The 18718-nt window shown below is 34.4% G+C and overlaps 2 protein-coding genes across 2 annotated transcripts; one reads left to right on the top strand and one right to left on the bottom strand.

The window, feature by feature from the left end:
* Nucleotides 1–7940: 7940 nt before the first annotated feature.
* Nucleotides 7941–10684, top strand: LOC118051070 (leucine-rich repeat extensin-like protein 7). The gene has a single exon (XM_035061604.2). It carries the CDS (start codon nt 8093–8095, stop codon nt 9911–9913), a length of 1821 nt encoding a protein of 606 aa, XP_034917495.1. The 5' UTR covers nt 7941–8092; the 3' UTR covers nt 9914–10684.
* Nucleotides 10685–12749: 2065 nt separating this feature from the next.
* On the bottom strand, nt 12750–18681 carry LOC118051071 (uncharacterized). Its single transcript, XM_035061606.2, has 13 exons — nt 18306–18681; nt 18165–18226; nt 17948–18035; nt 17781–17842; nt 17496–17592; nt 16825–17280; nt 15488–16372; nt 14882–15046; nt 14704–14808; nt 14526–14609; nt 13832–13925; nt 13704–13749; nt 12750–13252 (listed from the first exon to the last, which is right to left on the bottom strand). Exons 1-13 carry the CDS (start codon nt 18402–18404, stop codon nt 13114–13116), a joined length of 2382 nt encoding a protein of 793 aa, XP_034917497.1. The 5' UTR covers nt 18405–18681; the 3' UTR covers nt 12750–13113.
* Between the last annotated feature and the right edge of the window lie 37 nt (nt 18682–18718).

Genomic DNA, 18718 nt, shown 5'->3' with positions numbered 1-18718 from the left:
TACTGCTCATTATTTCCTGTTAGCTTCATAATTTATCATTGTCGATTGTGGACGCTATTTAGCAATACTCTGTTCCTCAAAAAAAAAAAAAAAAGTACCTTCATTTTGTGGATTTCAAAAATATTTTTTTATTTTGAATTAATTTTTTTTAGTATTTTTATATTGATTTGATGGAAAAGTAAATTTTAAGAAATAAAAAGTATTATTTTAATATATTTTTAATTTTTTTTTTTAAAACAACATTGGACTATACACCAAAAGCGGCGGCTGATCGAGATTTACCAGCAATTTTATAAAAAAAAAAATAAAAAAAAATCACCAACAGGGGCAGTACCCACCTTGGAAAAGGTGGTACTAGATCTGTTTGATACCCTCCCTGTACGACAAGATTTCCCAAGGCTTCTGATGCAAGCTTTCATGGCTATGTGATTTGACCTTCTCCACGGATTTGAAGGTCATTTGCACCTGAACGGAACTTCTTGCTTGGCTGCTAGTGAGGTCCAAGAGCAGTGTGGGGATCTCTCATTGTTATGAGATTTTTCGGCCTTATTGATTTTATATTTTAAAAGTATTTTTTAAAAAATTTAAATTAATATTTTTTGATATTTTAAATTATTTTGATTTGTAAATATTAAAAATAATTTTTTTAAAATAAAAATATTATTTTGATATATTTTTTAAATAAAAAATATTTTAAAAAATAATTATAATAAAAAATCCTAAAGGGTTATATATATTGAAATTAAAGGTTTGAGGAGTAGGACTGTAAATAACATATTTAGTGCTGCGGTAAATGCTATTTTTTTATATATTTATTTTAAAAATATTTTAAAATAATATTTTTTATTTTTTAAAATTTATTTTTTGATACCAACATGTAAAACAATTAAAAAATACAAAAAATAATTTAAAATTTCATAAATGCACGGGCTCCATGTTTGATCTGGCAATAACCTGGTCGCTTGCCACTGGCATTCACTAGCTCCATGCTTACCAGGCTATAATCTTTCATTTCTTCCTCGCATCCTGCTGCTGCTGCTAACAGAGAGGAGCAAGAAACCCAATTGAATGTTGATGGTTCCGATGAACTCCCTCTTCCAAGCATCCAAATCGGAAGGCGCCGGAACCGCGGCAGATCATGTAAGCTTTTTATCACCCACCTCTCCACGGCTGCAAAAGAAGAGAGAGAGGAGAGCTGACAGTGACACAGCGAAAGATTAAATGTTCTCTGCAGAATCCCTAACTTCCATGTGCTGCTATTATTGTGGTCCTCCAATATATCACTACAGAAGACAATCTACAGGCTTTCCTTTTGGTGATTCCTCCCTTTGCATACAGTGTCGAGCAGGGCAGGTCCCAGCAATTCATCTCTTCTTTTTACCTGCTTTTATGAAGCTTGGACCCCAATCACATGGCTGTGGGGTTCTTATACTCGGGGGGGAGAAGGGAGCTAAGTTTCTGCAAATTAATAAAAAAGCTTAAAGAGGTTGAGAGTATAAGTTTACATAGATATGGATTCCTATTCACCCGATTATGATCATTAATTTTTTGAGTAATTTGAAAGTTTCCAAAAGATCCATCGGTAATTATCTGAATTTTTAGGATAATTCAGGCTTTTAACATTGTCTTAGCACATTATAAATACTATTATCCTTGAAAATACATAATGAGGATAACACCATAACAGTTTTAAATGTTAATATGAATTGATTTTTATATTTTTTAGATTTTATTTTAAAATTATTATATTTTTTAATTTTATTTTTAAATATTTGATTTATTAAAAATTAGTTTTTTTTTCTCACTTTTTTTTTGTGGTTAACAGGTTAACCCGAATTGATAAAATTTATTTTTTCATTTCTTCCCGATTTCACTCTTGAATATTTAATTGTTTTATAATTTATTTTCATGTTTTATTCCGTTTGTTTCTAATGAGATTATTTCAATATAACAACCAGATCGTGAATTTGACATACTAACCTAAATGAACTTGATTATATTTTTTGATCTTTTTTTTTTTTAATTTCTTCTATCAATTTATTTATTATTGTTATATTTTTTATTATTTAAATTAACCAAATTTATTAAACCAAATCAAATTAATAACAAAGTTTCGGGTTTTATTTTAGCTTCTTTTTAAACGCTTGCATTGCCTTTGTGTTTTTTTTGAACATCTAAAAACATTTAGGCTGCCGGCACCATAGCAGGGCCACAATTACAGAAATTAGCAATCTTCACCACCATTTATCAACCGACCTTTCCTCTGCTTCACCAGGGATGCGGTGTCTTCCCTGAGGCCAAGGTTTTAGAGATGCAATGCCAAACTCATGAACAGCTCCGTGATAAGGAAATTTATTAGAGTTGAAAATATTACTTCTCATTAACCTCACCACCTCAACCAGCCTCTAACTTGGCCGAGGAGATACTACCACGCACCTCATGGAGCTTTCATCAACCAGTTCTTCAAGCAAAGCTAAGAGTTTATTGAATTATTTCAAATCCTTGAAGGCACAGGGAAAAATCTCATAACAATTCTACAAGCTGCCGCTTATCCTTGACTTATTTTCCTCAATGCAAAGATGCACATTTTTTTTTTTTCATTTCCAAATCCCTCAACTTAGCACAAGCCGAAACCAAACTAACCATGGTTATCTCATCCGGTAAAACCCCACTAACCAACATTTCATCAAATAAATCCAACGCTTCTCTATACCTTCCCTTTAAAACATAACAAGAAATCATAGTATTAATAGAAACTAAGCCTAGGGAGAAAAATATTGTTGCTGAAATATTGATTGTAACAATGATTTTTTTTAAAAAATATTAATTTAATCCTATAAACGTTTTTTTTTAGTATAATTAAGTCATTTTGAACCAAAATTAGCACCCAATTACTTGTTTTTTTCAAGAGAGGATTAATTTGAAAGTAGGGGACCAAATATAAAAATACAAGTAAAATGAGTGCTGTCTTTTTAAAAATATCTCAATCCCTTATATTTTTCAATTTATAAATGTCTTTCTTTAGTTTTTAGAAATTTAATTTTGATATCCAAAATTCTTTTTCTTATTTTTAGTTCTTTTTTGTTAGAAAAAAGAGATAAAAGGTTTTTGAAATTCTCTAATAAAAAAGAGAGTGACAGTTGATGATAATTTTGGCCATAAAAATATTGAAATCGGTGTTAATGAATCTCATTTAAACGAGAGGAAAGTTTCACCTATGTGTTTTTTCATTTTCCTTGTCTAAGCAAGCAAATATGACCGTAAAAACTTTTTTGAATTTAGTTGATTTTAGTATTTTGGTTTTGAATAGATTTATCAAGATGTTTGGAGTATTTTTTTTTTAAAGTATTTAGATCAAATATATTGAAAATAAGTTTTAAGAAAAAAAAAAAAAAAAGACCATGTTTTTTACACGACCTCTCTGGTGTTTAGGATGGAACGACATGTTGTCTATTTTTTTTTAAAATAAAATACTTGATTTTTTTTTTTTTTTATAATTCACATGCTTTTTGCCTAGATCTTTTTGGGTGTTTTGTTTTTGCTATTTTATATTTGATTTACAAAAAAATTTGGAACCAATTGTTTTTTTTAGCAAGTTAATGCTTCACACTTTATTTATGACCCTTTATTTTAAGAAAAAAAATACAATTTTATTATTTGTTATTAATGATGTATTTTCACTATCTCGGCAACATGCCTATCATAATTTTTTTACATCTAAAAAAATATTCAAAAAAAATTATTATGTGTTTTATTGTAATGTAATTAAAAGAAAAATAATTTCTTGGATAAAAGATTTATTGAATTTGATAACGTACATGACTTGCATCATGATTTTGTTTGGTTGACTTGAGTTCAAGTTTTTTTTTTTTTTAAGTAGATACTATATTTTATCAATTTTGTTCTTTAACATTGAATTAATTCAAGATTGATTTCCAACATGTTTTTACAAGTAATTAAAATTGTATTTATATCCATAAAATTTAATCGATTTAAGTCAAGTAGTTCATAAGATTTAATTATTTAAAAAAAACCAAGTTTAGATAAAAAATTGAATCAGAGGTTATAAATTCATCTGTGCCAAATTTAACAATATTGTAAAAAATTTTCTGCATTCTTAACATTTTATTTTATGTATTAAAAAAATTTGGTCCACGGATTGCTTGCCAATGGACTAGTTCTAACTAATAACATTTCTATGAGTCCTTTTCTCCAACAATGACATACGTACAAACCCATCAAATTGTTGTTCAAAGACTTATTTCTGCCAAACCTACATTTTAAAATTCTCCCATGAACTTCACTTTCCAATTTAACATAAATATACTAACAGAAAGCAGGAATCAAGAAGTGAAAAGTGAAAATATATCTAGCAACACATCCCTTCAGTTAATAACCCTCAAAACACTTCTAGCAGACATCCTTCTTCGAAGCTTGTTTTCTAAAAGGGTACTCCAAATTATGGCTTCTGGTTCACGGGTAAAACCTAAAATTTGATGGGCAAGACTAGAAAGCCAAGAACTTGGCTTGGTGAAAATTCTCTAATATTCTAACAAGAGGGTTATAAATGAAATTTATGATTTCCATCTGGTTCTTGATATGTTCAAACTATATTTTTTAAAAAATAAAATTTTTATTTATTTATTTTTAAATTAATATTTTTTGATATTTTTAGATAATTATAAAACGTTTATTTCAAAAATAATTTTTTAAAAAATAAAAAAATATTATCTTGATATATTTATGAATGAAAAATACTTTAAAAAGCAACCATAACCACACTTTAGACAGGCTGGGATCTGAAATAATTAGGCTGAAAGAAACAACTTTTTTTTCTTTTCTTTTTCTAGTTTTTTTTAATAAAAAATGTTCATTTTTTAACTTTTAAAATAATTTTTAACCTTAGAAAAATAAAACTGTTTTTATTCAAATTAAATTTATTTTTATCAAATTCTCTATATTTCCTTTAAAAATTATCATTATTTATTTATTTACCAGAAATTCTTTTAACCATACTTATAAAAGACAATCAGGAATCCTGAAAAAACTAATCCACTCTTAAAAAAAAATGTAGTAATAAAAAAATGCAAGAATAAACAAAACAACTTTGTAACGATATTGTGGCGTTTGATGGTTAGCCGTCGGTCCCTCCTTTCGAGATTGGATTGTGCTGTTGAGTTTACAGTTGTGGCCCATTTAACTGTGAAAGAAGAGTATAAGCCCAATATATTGGGCCTCAGCCTTCTCATGGAGGCCCAAGAGAAGAGTTACTTGGCTGGGCTATAACGTTCAGTACTCTAGCAGTAAATCTTCGATTATTTTAAAAAACAAGGAAAACAAAAACTAGAAACGGAAGCAACAACTTTACTTGCATGACCACCTTGATTGGTGGTTTCTTGTACACAGGTCAATTGGAGAGAGGACAAAAAGGAAACAAAATGATCATGAAAATGAACGAAAAAATGAAAAGCAGAGGCAAGAACTCAGTGAAGTTTTCATATTGACAGCTCATTCAGCATAGAAGCTATCATCATCTTCATCATAGAAGTTATCTCGGCCTCTGGGCCAAAGATGACAGCATATTAAGGCCATAAATTGGGCCAGGCCCACAATTTAATAATCTCATAGCCTCACTCACACAGATATCTCCGAGCCCAAAACTATAAACGGATTCAGTGACCCAAGAGAGAGGAAGCAAATTGATGGCGTGGTCACGCGGGATGCGGTGAAGCAGAGGAAGGGGATCCGCTCAGCTCCGCTCTCTGTACAGGAAAGAAGAGGCGCCGACGATTCGGCGACGAGAGACGTGAAAGCTTTTGGGTCCAGACTTCACGGGTCCTTGTCTCTCTCATTACCATGTCCTTTTCTCGGACCCCGCTGCTATCAGTTCAGATGTCATGTCACTGGTTTGCTCCAGTGAGGGTACGGCTCAGCCCTGCAACTCAGCCAGTTTCTCTCGCGCTGTTCACGAGCCTGTTGAGCTCACAAGTTGTTATTAAAAATATGATTATGAGTTAAGGTATTTTTTGTTTAAAAAAATATTAAAAAATATTTTTTTATTTTTAAAAATTATTTTAATATTAGTAAATTAAATGATATAAAAATATATATAAAATAATTTAAAATTATAATTTTATCAGTGTTTTCATATCACTAATAAAAATATAACTCAAAGATGTTCATTCCATTTGTTTTTTGTGATATATATATATATTTTTTAAAAATTTGAATTATTTTTTTTTAAATTAATCTTTAATGTTATCAAATCATTTTAATGTGTTGATATTCAAAATAAATTTTAATTTTTTTTTAAAATATTATTTTTATACATTTCAGAACAAAAAAGTACTTTGAAAAAAAACCATTACCACACTTTCAAATACCTCTAAAAAAACATGATAAAACAAAAACTCTCAAGTAAAAAATTTATACAATGATTCATATTTGTATAATTCTTAAGTAAAATTTTATTATTCAAAATTTGTATTTTCTATCCTTTGCTCACGTACGTGCAGTAAAAATAAATAAATATGATTTTAGTTCATATAGAATAATTTCTTTGAGATAATTCAGCCATGGTCTGATTTATTAAAATCCCCCTGCCCTCGTCTTCCAGCACTCGTCATAATTTTGAATTGTTTTAATATATTAAAGTTAAAAAATTAAAAAATATTATTATGATATATTTTTAATTAAAAATAATATTTTAAAAAATAATTATTATCACATTAACAAACAAATAAAATCTAAATAAAGGTTAAAAAAGAGGTTGTTGAGTCCGGTAGATGAGGAGAGTAAGACGCTGCTACTGCCCATAAAAGAAGTTTTCCGGCAAATGCTGCTATCCCACCTCACTCGTCTGACTGAGAAATTGTAGCCTTATAAAGACAAGGGGATTTGCTTGCTTCTATCGGATGCCTACTCGTTTGATTCAAGAACCAAAAATAGAGTAGGGCCTACACGCAATATCTTTAGGGTAAAAACTGTGGATGGCCAATGTGAAATTGCTTTGTTCCAAATTGTAGGGTAAGCTACTCAGTTCACAGGTGAACATTTAAAGTCTGTTTTGAAGTCTAATTATAGTTATTTTTAAAATATTTTTAATTTAAAAATATATTTAAATATTTTTTAATTTTAAAAAAGTATTTTTAATATCAATACATTAAAATAATTTAAAAATATATAAAAAAATTATTATTTTTTTAAAACACTTTTTAAAACAAAAAAAACAAATAAAACCTTGTTCTGAAATGCAGTCAAGCGAGCTGTTTGTCAGGTCAATTTGATCTTAAAGCTTTTTTTTTCTTTTTAATAAAAGGACATGTTACATGTAAGCTGGTCAAAGAATACTATTATTTGTTTTGCAACGCTACCATGGTGTGTTTTTTATATTAATAATTTTTAAATTTTTTTTTTAAAATATATTAAAATTATTATTTTTAAAAAATATATTTTTAATATCAGTATAAAAAATATTAATTTAATATTTTTTTAAAATAAAATATATTTTTAAAACATAGATACAAAATAAAACGTTACACAATTTCAAGTTGTCACATTGATATACCCATCTTTTGTTTGCAATTGCATTCTAAATTAAAATTTATTTATATATATATTTTTAAATTATTTTGATAGATTAATGTTAAAAATAAATAAATAAAAATTTATTATATTTGATAAATAGTAACTCGAATCCTTATGTTTGACAACAGATTACAACAAAATACTGTACTTTACGAATATCTAGAAAGTAACCTTTTCATAGTCGTTCCCGTGTGCAAGAGCTTCAAGCTGTTAGGCTTTTGGTTTCTGTGGGGATTTTAGCCATGGGCAGAAAATAAAGCCGAGTTATTATGAGAAAGCAACACCAAAAAGTCTTCATTTTTATCTCACATTGGCTTTCTGTTGTGACTTAGCTGCAATTATTTATATTTCTCATTGCCTTCATAACTAATCTCAAATCCAACGCCATTTCTTCCGCCTCCAAAGTCTCCTCCTCCATCACCACCTCTCCTGCTCTCTGTCTATATCTTAAAAAAGCTGAAAAAGACAGAGAGGGTTCCGTTTGATATTGTATACAAACAAATCCATGCATGCTCACTGGTGTCTGATGAAGGAAAAGATTCACATTCTTCCATTCTTTACCACTCTCACTCTCATTGGCTTCACCGCTGCCCAACACCACTCTTTTTCTAGCAATGCTGGCCCTCGAGACATACGAACAACACATGTTGAACAAAACCAGAGACAGCTTTTATATTACAGAGGAGAGGAGCTTGATGGGGAAGATGAGTATCTGATGTTACCACCTTGCCTCAAATTTGACAACCCAAGACTCAGAAGTGCCTACATTGCACTCCAAGCATGGAAGCAAGCCATCATCTCGGATCCCTTGAACCTCACGTCCAACTGGGCGGGACCTGATGTTTGTAATTATACTGGTGTCTTCTGTGCCACAGCTCTTGATGATTCGTCGATCCAAACCGTTGCTGGGATTGATCTAAATCATGGCGACATGGCGGGCCACTTGGTTGAAGAGCTTGGACTCCTGACAGACATTGCCTTGTTTCACATCAACTCCAACAGATTCTGTGGGAGAGTACCGAAAACTCTCAAGAAACTAAAACTCCTCTACGAGTTGGATCTAAGCAACAATCGTTTTGCAGGCGGATTTCCTTGCGTTGTTCTTGATCTTCCAAAGCTCAAGTATCTTGACCTTCGATTTAATGAGTTTGAAGGTGATTTGCCGAAAGAGCTGTTTAATAAGGATCTCGACGCGATATTCGTAAACCACAACAGGTTTGCTCTTGAATTACCGAATAATTTTGGTAACTCACCTGTTTCTGTTATGGTTCTTGCGAATAATAAATTCCATGGATGTTTTCCGGCGAGTTTGGCTAACATGTCCGAGACCCTAAAGGAAGTGATTCTTATGAACAATGGCTTGCGCTCATGTTTGCCTAGGGAGATAGGATTGCTAAAGAAAGTTACGGTTTTTGATGCAAGCAATAACAAACTCGTCGGCTCTTTGCCTGACACTATCGGAGACATGGAGAGTCTAGAACAGCTAAATGTGGCACATAATATGCTGTCGGGAGAAATCCATGATAGCGTTTGTTTGCTTCCACATCTGAAGAACTTTAGTTATGCTTATAACTTCATCACTGGTGAGCCACCGGCATGTTTGGATTTGGAAGATTTTGATGATAGCAGGAATTGTTTCAGGGTAAGGCCCAAACAGAGATCAACACTGCAATGTAAAGTGTTCTTGTCTAGGCCAGTTCATTGTGAGGCTTTTAACTGTCACGAGTTTGATCCTTCTCCAACATCACAGCCGCCGCCGCCGCGCGTTACTTCACCTCCTCCACCGGTTTATTCTCCGCCGCCGCCACCCCCTTCACTATCATCGCCCCCGCCCCCACCACCACCTTCACTAGTTCCTCCATCAGCACTTCCCTCACCTCCCCCTCCATCATCAATGCTGCCGCCACCCCCAATACACTGTGTTCCATCTCCACCTTCACCTCCACCACCTCCTCCCTTCTACTCACCTCCACTACCCCCACCAAACTCACCTCCTAATTCACCTCCGCCGCCACCTATTCATCAATCACCACCTCCTCCCTTCTACTCACCTCCATCACCCCCACCAAACTCACCTCCACCGCCACCTATTTATCAATCACCACCTCCGCCAAACTCATCTCCACCACCTCCCTCATGTGCAGAACCTCCTCCACCTCCATCACCCCCGCCATGCCAGGCGCATCCGCCTCCAATCCAATACTTGCCACCTCCACCTCCTCCAGTTTATAATCCACCACCAGTGCCAGCTCCAGTGTATAATGGTCCATTGCCACCAATTACTGGCATATCTTACGCATCTCCACCACCTCCATCAATCAGCTAAACTGACAACTCTTTTGATAGATTTCTCCTTTCACCAGCCCTACAAAATCACAATTACTTCCCATGTATTCTTGTTAACAAGGGGCAAAGACCGGACCTATGTTATGGTAATCATTCAAGAATTGTTTCACACCATTCAACGCAGCAGAACTGATATTGAAAAAGACATTTGGAGATAGAGAAGAAAAGAAGGAAGAAAAGTGTGCAAGGAGATTAAGGCTTCCCGTGCTCTTATAATTGAATTGCCATGCTTGTTTTTGAGTAGTTAATAAGAGGAAAGATGTAGAGAGAAAGACAGATTGTAATTACAGATACGAGATTCATCTTAGCAATCTTTCTGTGCTTTTCAATGGAAGGATCCATTGTCCACTTCAACGTCACTGTTTATTATGTTCTTATATTTCTAGGATGCAGCAGCCTCATCACCCCGGGGTTTTTGCTTCTCTCTACTTCTGCACTCATTTCGCCATAAGGCGAAAGGGAGCAAGAAAACATCTCCCGAGTTGCAACCTTATAATATTAGGTTCGATTCCTATCAAATAACACTTAAAATATATTTCGATGCTCATTTGGCTTGTTAAATTGGTGTGACAGATTTCAGGTTCATCCTTTGAAACATGAGACCTAATCTAACGAAAATCAAAGCGCCCTCAGATTCTTCAGCTTTCGCCATTGAATCACTTCCAAGTTGAAATTCAGGTTTCTAGCACCAAGAGAGTGCTTCAAGCTCCTTTTCTACGGTAGCATATTTCACTTGAAATTTTGAGTGCACTAAAAATAAGATAGATCAAAACCATGAAAATAACATGACAAATGCAAGGCAGATTTTTCAGTTGATAGTCAAGAGTCTTCTCAGATATGGTCTCCTGCTGTATATTCATTTCTCAATAGATCGTCATATCTTTTACAGCTACCTGGAAGATGTTTCCCTTCAACGATGCATCAGATTTCAACGTTTCAATGTTAATCTAGTTTTAGGAATTATTATGTGAACTTATGGCAAGAAGTCACTTAGTTTTTGGAATTATTAAGGATGATTTGGTCACTTAGTAAATATTAATTGATTATAATTGTTTGTCCCTTATATGTGATTTCTTTACACTATTTGTGTGAGAAAATTTTGATTTGTTAGAAAAGTTTTCAGAGGAAGTGTTGCTAGTTTTTTGAAAGATTATACTGTTTTTTTGCCTTTATATTTTATATTTTAGTGAGGTCGAGGAATTAAGCATATTAACATAGTGTATTATAAGAGTGCTATAAATTATTTTTTAATAGTCACTTTTAGTTTATTTTTATTTTAAAAGTGTTTTTTAAAAAATTAAATTAAATTAAATTTTTTTTTTTTAAATTAACATTTTTTTTTGGTGTTTTTAGATTATTTTAATGCGCTGATATAAAAAATAATTTTTTTAAAAAATATAAAAGATATTATTTTGATAAATTTTTAAGTAAAAAATACTTTAAAAAACAACCGCAATTACATTTTTAAATAGACTTTTAAATTTAGAAAAACTCCTAAAAAATAACTCTAGCTTGAAACACATTGTTTTGCTTTATTTATAGCTTGTGAGTTTTCATTCAAGAAATAATGCATGGAAATTTATAGAAAGTTAAGTGCTATTGATTTCACTTGACGCATTTTTGAAGCAGATATAAACCTACAAATTGGTTTCATGGTCTCTTGAGGATGGGTTTATGAGTAACGACAAAACATGTATTAATTATTATGCAATTGAAAAAAAGAAGAAACCAATGAGGGAAAATAGAAGGAATGACTACATGAAAAAAACTCACTTTTTTTTTTTTATTAGATTAATATGATTGTTTGTGTTTAGCTTGCGACTACATTTTTAACTAATCTTTAAAATTAATGACCATATAAATTTTCTAGTGACTATTAATATTAACAATTAGAGCTTGATTCTAAGACTAAAAAACAAACTCCTTGAATTCAGAGCCTTTTTACTGGAGCAAAAAAAAACTCATTTTGATTATGTTACAACAATTACAGGAATCCATGTGAAAAATCCATAGGAGAAACCATGCTAACAAAGTTTGTATGGAGACAACAAAAAATAAGAGCTATAAATGGTCAACAATCTTTTACAAAAGTGATTTTAGGGAATTTTTTACCATATTGAATTATTTCAACAACAAATGTGTACTTAGCTAAGGAGCACAATAAAGTGAGAAACAATAATGTTGAGGAAATATGAAACACACAGTGGCCTGCACTTGTTATTTCATTTGCCCGTGTATAATTATTAGCTGAATTTGCTCCCAACACCTGAGTGGCTTCCATTGATTTGGAACTTTTATGTGCTGTGCGCACGCCTCTTGAAAAAGAAGAAGAAAGACTGGCCATGCTTAACATTTTAGCTTCATAGAATTCCATGGAAACCTCAAGATCCATGAGTGAGTTCTATGAATAATTAGAAGTGTATAGGAGTATTAGATCCCCAACAACTAGTTTTGGATCAAGGCTTTGTTGTTGTTAATTGGAGACTTGGATCTTTCTCGCTATGTGTTTCCAATATCCCTAAGGCAGAACATTTTCGGTTGCGAATCAAGAAACACAATATCAGTAACACCCTTTTACTCTCTTGTATGTAATTTATATTTTCTAACTTCAAATAGTACAAGATGTTCTGTATCAGATATTTGTTAGAACATAGACAAATGATTCGCTGCGAGTTCACATTTGTTAGATCCTTGCCATTATAGCTCTGCTCAACATTTGTCTTCGACAGGATCCAGAGTACAAGCACAAGCTGAAAGAGGCTTCTAACTCCATGTGTTATACATCACTGAAACGACATTCTCTTATTAGATTACGATTTCATGTTTTATCTTCATTGTATTTCATAATTAACGAAACATCTGAAAGGAACTCGCTCCAGTGGAGTACATAAACCATACCATCAAACTATGAGAGATGGCAGAATTCACCAGATGAGCAAAAAAGAAACAAAATAATAGGTCATTATATGATGACTACGGATAAGTACCGTGTGATTCGGGCAATATAACTTTGTCCAAAATGGTCAGATCTATGCTCTTTTGAAGCCGTTTATGATCATCCTCTTGGCCATTGGTACAGAAGACAAGACCTCATTCAGCCAGCTTGTTCCTGTTTGACAGCAAGGAAGGTAGATTTTTGTCCTGAAAATTTTGGGACTGTAATTGAATTTTGAATCTTATCTATCCAAATGGATTGCCTCCCCCTGAAGGAAGAGAACTTGAGGAGGTTGGGAGCAAGTATTCGTTGGTTGGTTGTTGAGCCATATCCAATGACCCAAAAGGAAATCCCTCACTGCCAAGGTCGCCTGGTCCTTGTGGCCTGAAAGGAAATTCAATAAAGTATGAATGATTTCTATTCCATGTGAGAGGAGTTATCATCGTGTGCCTTGGTGAACCTAGTCATGCAAGTATGGTGACTGCAGACAAAGCGTTATGCTTTCTTTCTATACATCAGCATAATGTGGTTTTGGATGTCCATGGTGTGGACAATGCATATGAAGAGAGCACCTTGTAGGATAATCCTTGGAAGAACATCACTGCGGTTTATACAGACCATGTAAATTCAAAACAGTGTGTGAATCCTATTTCTCACCGACTTTGACTCTCCCCCTCCTATCCTACCAGTCAATTGGGAAGTCAGATCCTTAAGACTCAATAGGCAAATTAAATCAAGCGACATGGTGAGATCTAGTGAACTGAATAATAAAGATGACCAAATGGTGAAAAGTACTTTGAAAGAAAATGATGAGACTGAGGATAAAGAATGTTACCTGGAATTAGGTAAATTCATGTATGCTTGTTGTCCCATGTATCCACCTAAGATATAGAAAACTGAATATGACGACCAGATAGGGATCATTTATCAGTAGGTATTGAAGATAGGCAGAAGTGGATTTACCATAAGGCATGGCTGATGCATAGGATGGGGACTGTGGAGGCAATGCGGAAGTATGCATTGGGAGACCACTGTGCATATTTCCCATGGAAGGAAACTACATCAAAAAGAGTATATATATTTAGAAATTTACACAACAGGCCTGGATTTAAAAAGTTTATTCAAGAGAAACAAAAGAGCCTTGCAACAGCTCTGAGCAAGAACAAAAATATTGCCTGCGGTAGATATGCTTTCTAATCTTGATATGTTTATGATAAAACACATCCAGGTCCTTGGCATGGCTATAAAGGTTATTATATGCAAATTGCTTCTTGTATATGTTAAGTATTGGTGAATTCAGCATGATCATACTAGTCATATCAGGATATAATGCGTCTTGTGGAATTTATTTGAGTTTCTGTTGGCTTCTTGAACCATCTTTTATAATCTGAAAACTTGTTTTAATGCCAATCTAAGAAAAACTCAAAGACACCATTACTTGGCCGTGGTGCAAGTTAGATACAGATCAAAAAAGTGTACAAAGACACATGATATGTCCAAGTAATTTAGAAGGAAGAAGAATTCGTACAGGCCGACATGACCAAAGTTTGATCTTATGAAGATGTGCCAAGAGCTCAACATCAGCATACCAGAAAAGAAAATAGGCAGGATAAGAAAGGTAAATGCATGATAATATCAGTTCGAGCGTTGTACATACAGGTGGGGCTTGTACCGAAGTGGATTCTCCATTAAGATTGAACGGGTTCGTTGATTTTGCTGTGTTGGGATATGCTGGCACGGGCTGTAAAAGAACCCGATAAACAGTCATCAGCATCTATATGTTTCACAGGTGAAAAATCGAATTCCTTCCCATTATCATTTGTTTAATAACATACCGTTGCATTAGGATAATATTGCATGTTAAATCCCATGCCATAAGATGGAGAAATTTGCCAGCCTGGAATTGGGCCTGGAGTGGGTATGGTTGTTGTAAAAAGGTCCTGCAGAAAATTGAATGTATACCATTAGAAGAATATGAGAAACAGGGGACACCATGTTAGGCAAGGCAATCACCACTGGAAGTTCCATTCTTCCACCAGATTTTGTTTCTGATGCAAGAGGCTTCGATTTGGCATCAGAATTGGATTCATGGGCTGGTGTCGAGACATCTTGAGAAGGGTATTCCCCGAGGAAATCTGGAGGTCCCTGAGCATGAGGAACATTTGATGAAGTCCAGATCTGCAAATTTTAAGAACAAGCACAAAAGTTATAAATAAAATTACCTGATATCAGCATCACCACGCAGGCATGGATGCATGTGAGACATAACAAAGGATTTTTTTTAAGACAAGAGAACATAACAAACTTGAAACTATAAAATTAAAAAACAAATGGTAACCATAGCGATTCCCACTCATTTTAGTATCTCTATCTGAGCCAAATTTTGGGGTTGTTATTTCATTAAACAATGGATCTGGAAAAAAATCATCAGGGGTCGCCTGCAGGGACAAAAGTGATATGACAATTCACATATTTAAGACATGGAAGTCCTTCTGTGGATGCTCCAGAACATGGTCTTATATCTTGTGGATAGAGTTAATAAAAACCTTGGACTCTGAAATAACATGGTTCTAGATATTCCTTAAACTCCTGAAGCTCAAACTAAGTCCAAAAACTAACCTGGTCATTTACCCCCCCAGCTGATGTATTAGTAGTCTGTTGTCCAGTAGAGCTTTTATTGGCAGGCAGTGCAGAAGACTGTTGTTGCATGGTGGATATCTGCTCCCCATCAAAAACCTTGAAAGTTGAGTCACCATTGTTATCAAGCGCAGCTTGTGGAGGAACTGCATTAGAAGGTTGCACTGGCAAAGAAGTATTTAAAGGGGCTATGTATGCATCAAAAGCATCGATTAGTGTCAATGTCTCCTCCAAGGGCACGGCTGGTACAGGGTCACCTTCAGGCAGGCTGATCCCAGATGCAGTTGCTGTCTGCACCACAGGTGCAGCTAGTGAAACACTTCCCACAGTCATGGTGCCTCTAGACACGGCTGTAGAAGCACCAGCGCTACTGGGCAGTGTTAACATCTGCTCCACAGGTAGTGAAACACTGCCAGCAAGCATGTTGTCTCCAGATGCAGTTGTAGAAGCATCAGTTGCAGAATCCACACCACTGCTTGGTAATGCAAACATCTGCCCTGAGGGCCCAGATGCTGAAGCACCACTACTCATGAGTATATTTTCTTCAGATGTAGCTGATGAAGGGTTATCATTAGTTGGTATTTCAGATGCATTATCAAAAGGAATAACTGAGGGAACTGACAACTCCATCAGTAAAAATTCCAACATATTTGGTTTTGGGACCGGAGGTGTGTTCTCCTTTCCAGAGGATTCATTTGAGCAGCTGCCTTCTTCACTGGATGGAAGATTCTCCAGTGCCACTGGTGCTGCCGCGGCATTGGAGGACTTGGAATCAGCATTTAAATCAACTGAGCTTTCTGAATTATGACTTTTCTGTTGCACAGGATTCCCATCAGCAGATGCCATAGGGCAGGAAGAAGTGGGCGTCTGCAGTGAGGAACACACAGAATTTCATAGGACTAGAAAGTAAATAGTCTACAAGAAGAACTGACTGTACATATCAAATTGTGATTTGCAGAAAACTACAAAATGCAAGTTTGTAAAACATCAGAGTCACACACGAGTTTTTATTCAAAATTGTATCTAGAGCTGATATATGGAATTTCAGATCGTTCCACCAGCATTCCTTGTCATTGGAAATAAGCCTTCAATACAGAAGGTGAGAGAATCCACGAAAGAAAAATGATGAGAGTCTAGCAACAATTGCAATGCTTCTATTCCATCTCAACAAGTCCTGCCAGTGCAGCTTGCATGTTCTATGCCACGTTACCTCAGTCCTCACTAGAATTGACTGGGATGGTTTTATACAGATTTTATTACGTAAAGTAAGTGTACTCGGCCATTCTATTGTTACCACATCAATTTAGATATTACCACACCTGACTGTGAACAGATGCATCCTTCCCGTTGGGTGCTTTAGAATGCTCAACAACCTGTAGAGGCGGAAGATTCTGCCCCAGAATATCTTTAAGAGGGCGCACCACAGGGGCATTATTCTTTTGAATGTCAGATGACCTGTTCCCAAACCTGGACCCTGTCGATGAAAACAGGTGGACATCAGTCTGCCTGACACTTCGTATTTTGTCATCTCGAAACCTGTCATCAACAACCTCAAAGCGAGCAGGACTTTTCTTAAAACCTCCATATCTTGTATTTTCTTGGGAATAACGAGGACTTCTTCTTTCATCATCATAATATCTGAAAGTCTTGTCATCAGTTCTTCCACTAAAACCACATCTTTCACTCTGCCCTTGTCTATCTTCATAGTTCAGAGTTCTAGATCCACCAGAATATAAAACAACCCTCCTGTTCTCACTAGACTCCTCCTTGTCAGTCTGCATAACAGCCACAATAACCTTTAACAAAATTTTGGTAGCTTTAATTGGAGCACACTCAACAGATTTCCCATTATTCCCAGGATTCCAATTCGTGTGGTCCAAATTGTTGAATTCACTACTTTCAATATTACATACTGATAAATGTTGCCCAAAATTTAACGAAACAAAGAAATTATGTATATGTAACCAGATCTATCTTTGGAGGGATTTACCAATCTCAGCCTTGAGAGTTTCTCTTCACTTTTCTCTCCAGTGTATCTTCTATCCACGTAAACATGCTTGATAAAATCTCGAAGCTTTTGTAGATTACTAGAAGAAGCAAACTATCAGAACACATTACTCAAAATTCCCACAATAAAAATATAAATCCAATTTCCAAGCACAGTCGCATGCACGAATGTGCAATCTTGTGATCCCCTTACACAACGCAAACCGCACAATCATGATTAACATTTCTCTTAAAAATAAACATATTGCACACCAACATATAAAACCACCTGCCATCAGGAAGCTGATTACGCTGCGGATCCCAATCCTTCAAATAAATCTGCCTCGCTCTCTATTGAGAAATAAAAATAAAAAAGTTGGACAAGGAAATTAAAAAATTTCCAATAAAAATACCGACATTGTTAGCTATAAAGTAGTATTCAATTTCATGCCTAACCTCATTCCCTCCTGCTTGGAGAGCACTAACTTCTTCCGCGTTAAATTTTGCCATCGAAACCGATTTAACTCTATGCGTAAATTCCCGACTAGAAAAATTTATCAAAATTAAATTCATCTCTCATGCTTAAATAACAGAAAATTCAACAAGAAATAAATAAATAAATAAACTTCGCCCAACAATTAATAAATAAATAAATAAATAATATAATACTCACTGAATTCCACTACAGCTTGTGCAAACAAATGTGAAGAAGGTTGTGCAAACATATTGTGGTCCCTGCAAAAAAAAACAAAAAATAATTAATTAAATGAGATTAAAAAAAGAAAAACAGAAAAGAAAGAGAGGGGGGAATTACCAAGCTATTGCAATTAATGCAACGACGATTTTCAGGGAGTTTAAGAAGACCGCGAATTATCTTCTCAATTCTCTCCTCTTCTTTGTCTTTCTTCGTCATTTTTTTCTCGTGATGACGCAGCAACAAGAATGATTGATCGATCGAAACCGAAGCGTTGTAAGGATTTGAGGGTCTGGAGATCGAAGTTGAAGAAGAGAAACCCTAGAAATTGAAAATGGGGATAGGAATACATAGGAGAATTTGGTGGAAAACAATGTCTTGCTCGAGCGAGGTTCATGGAGGGAAAATAGCCGAGAGAGACGCTTCGTTCGCTGTATTTTTCGCTGATTTAAATTTAAAAACCATGTTTTGGGCTTCATGGCCCTATCATGGATGGGCATTAGCCAGATCCAGAAAATAAACAGTAATCATTT

This window comes from Populus alba, chromosome 18, assembly GCF_005239225.2.
Source record: "Populus alba chromosome 18, ASM523922v2, whole genome shotgun sequence".
NCBI classification, from domain to species: Eukaryota; Viridiplantae; Streptophyta; class Magnoliopsida; order Malpighiales; family Salicaceae; genus Populus; species Populus alba.
The sequence above is the reverse complement of the archived record's forward strand: the minus strand, read 5'-3'. Positions and strand labels throughout refer to the sequence as shown.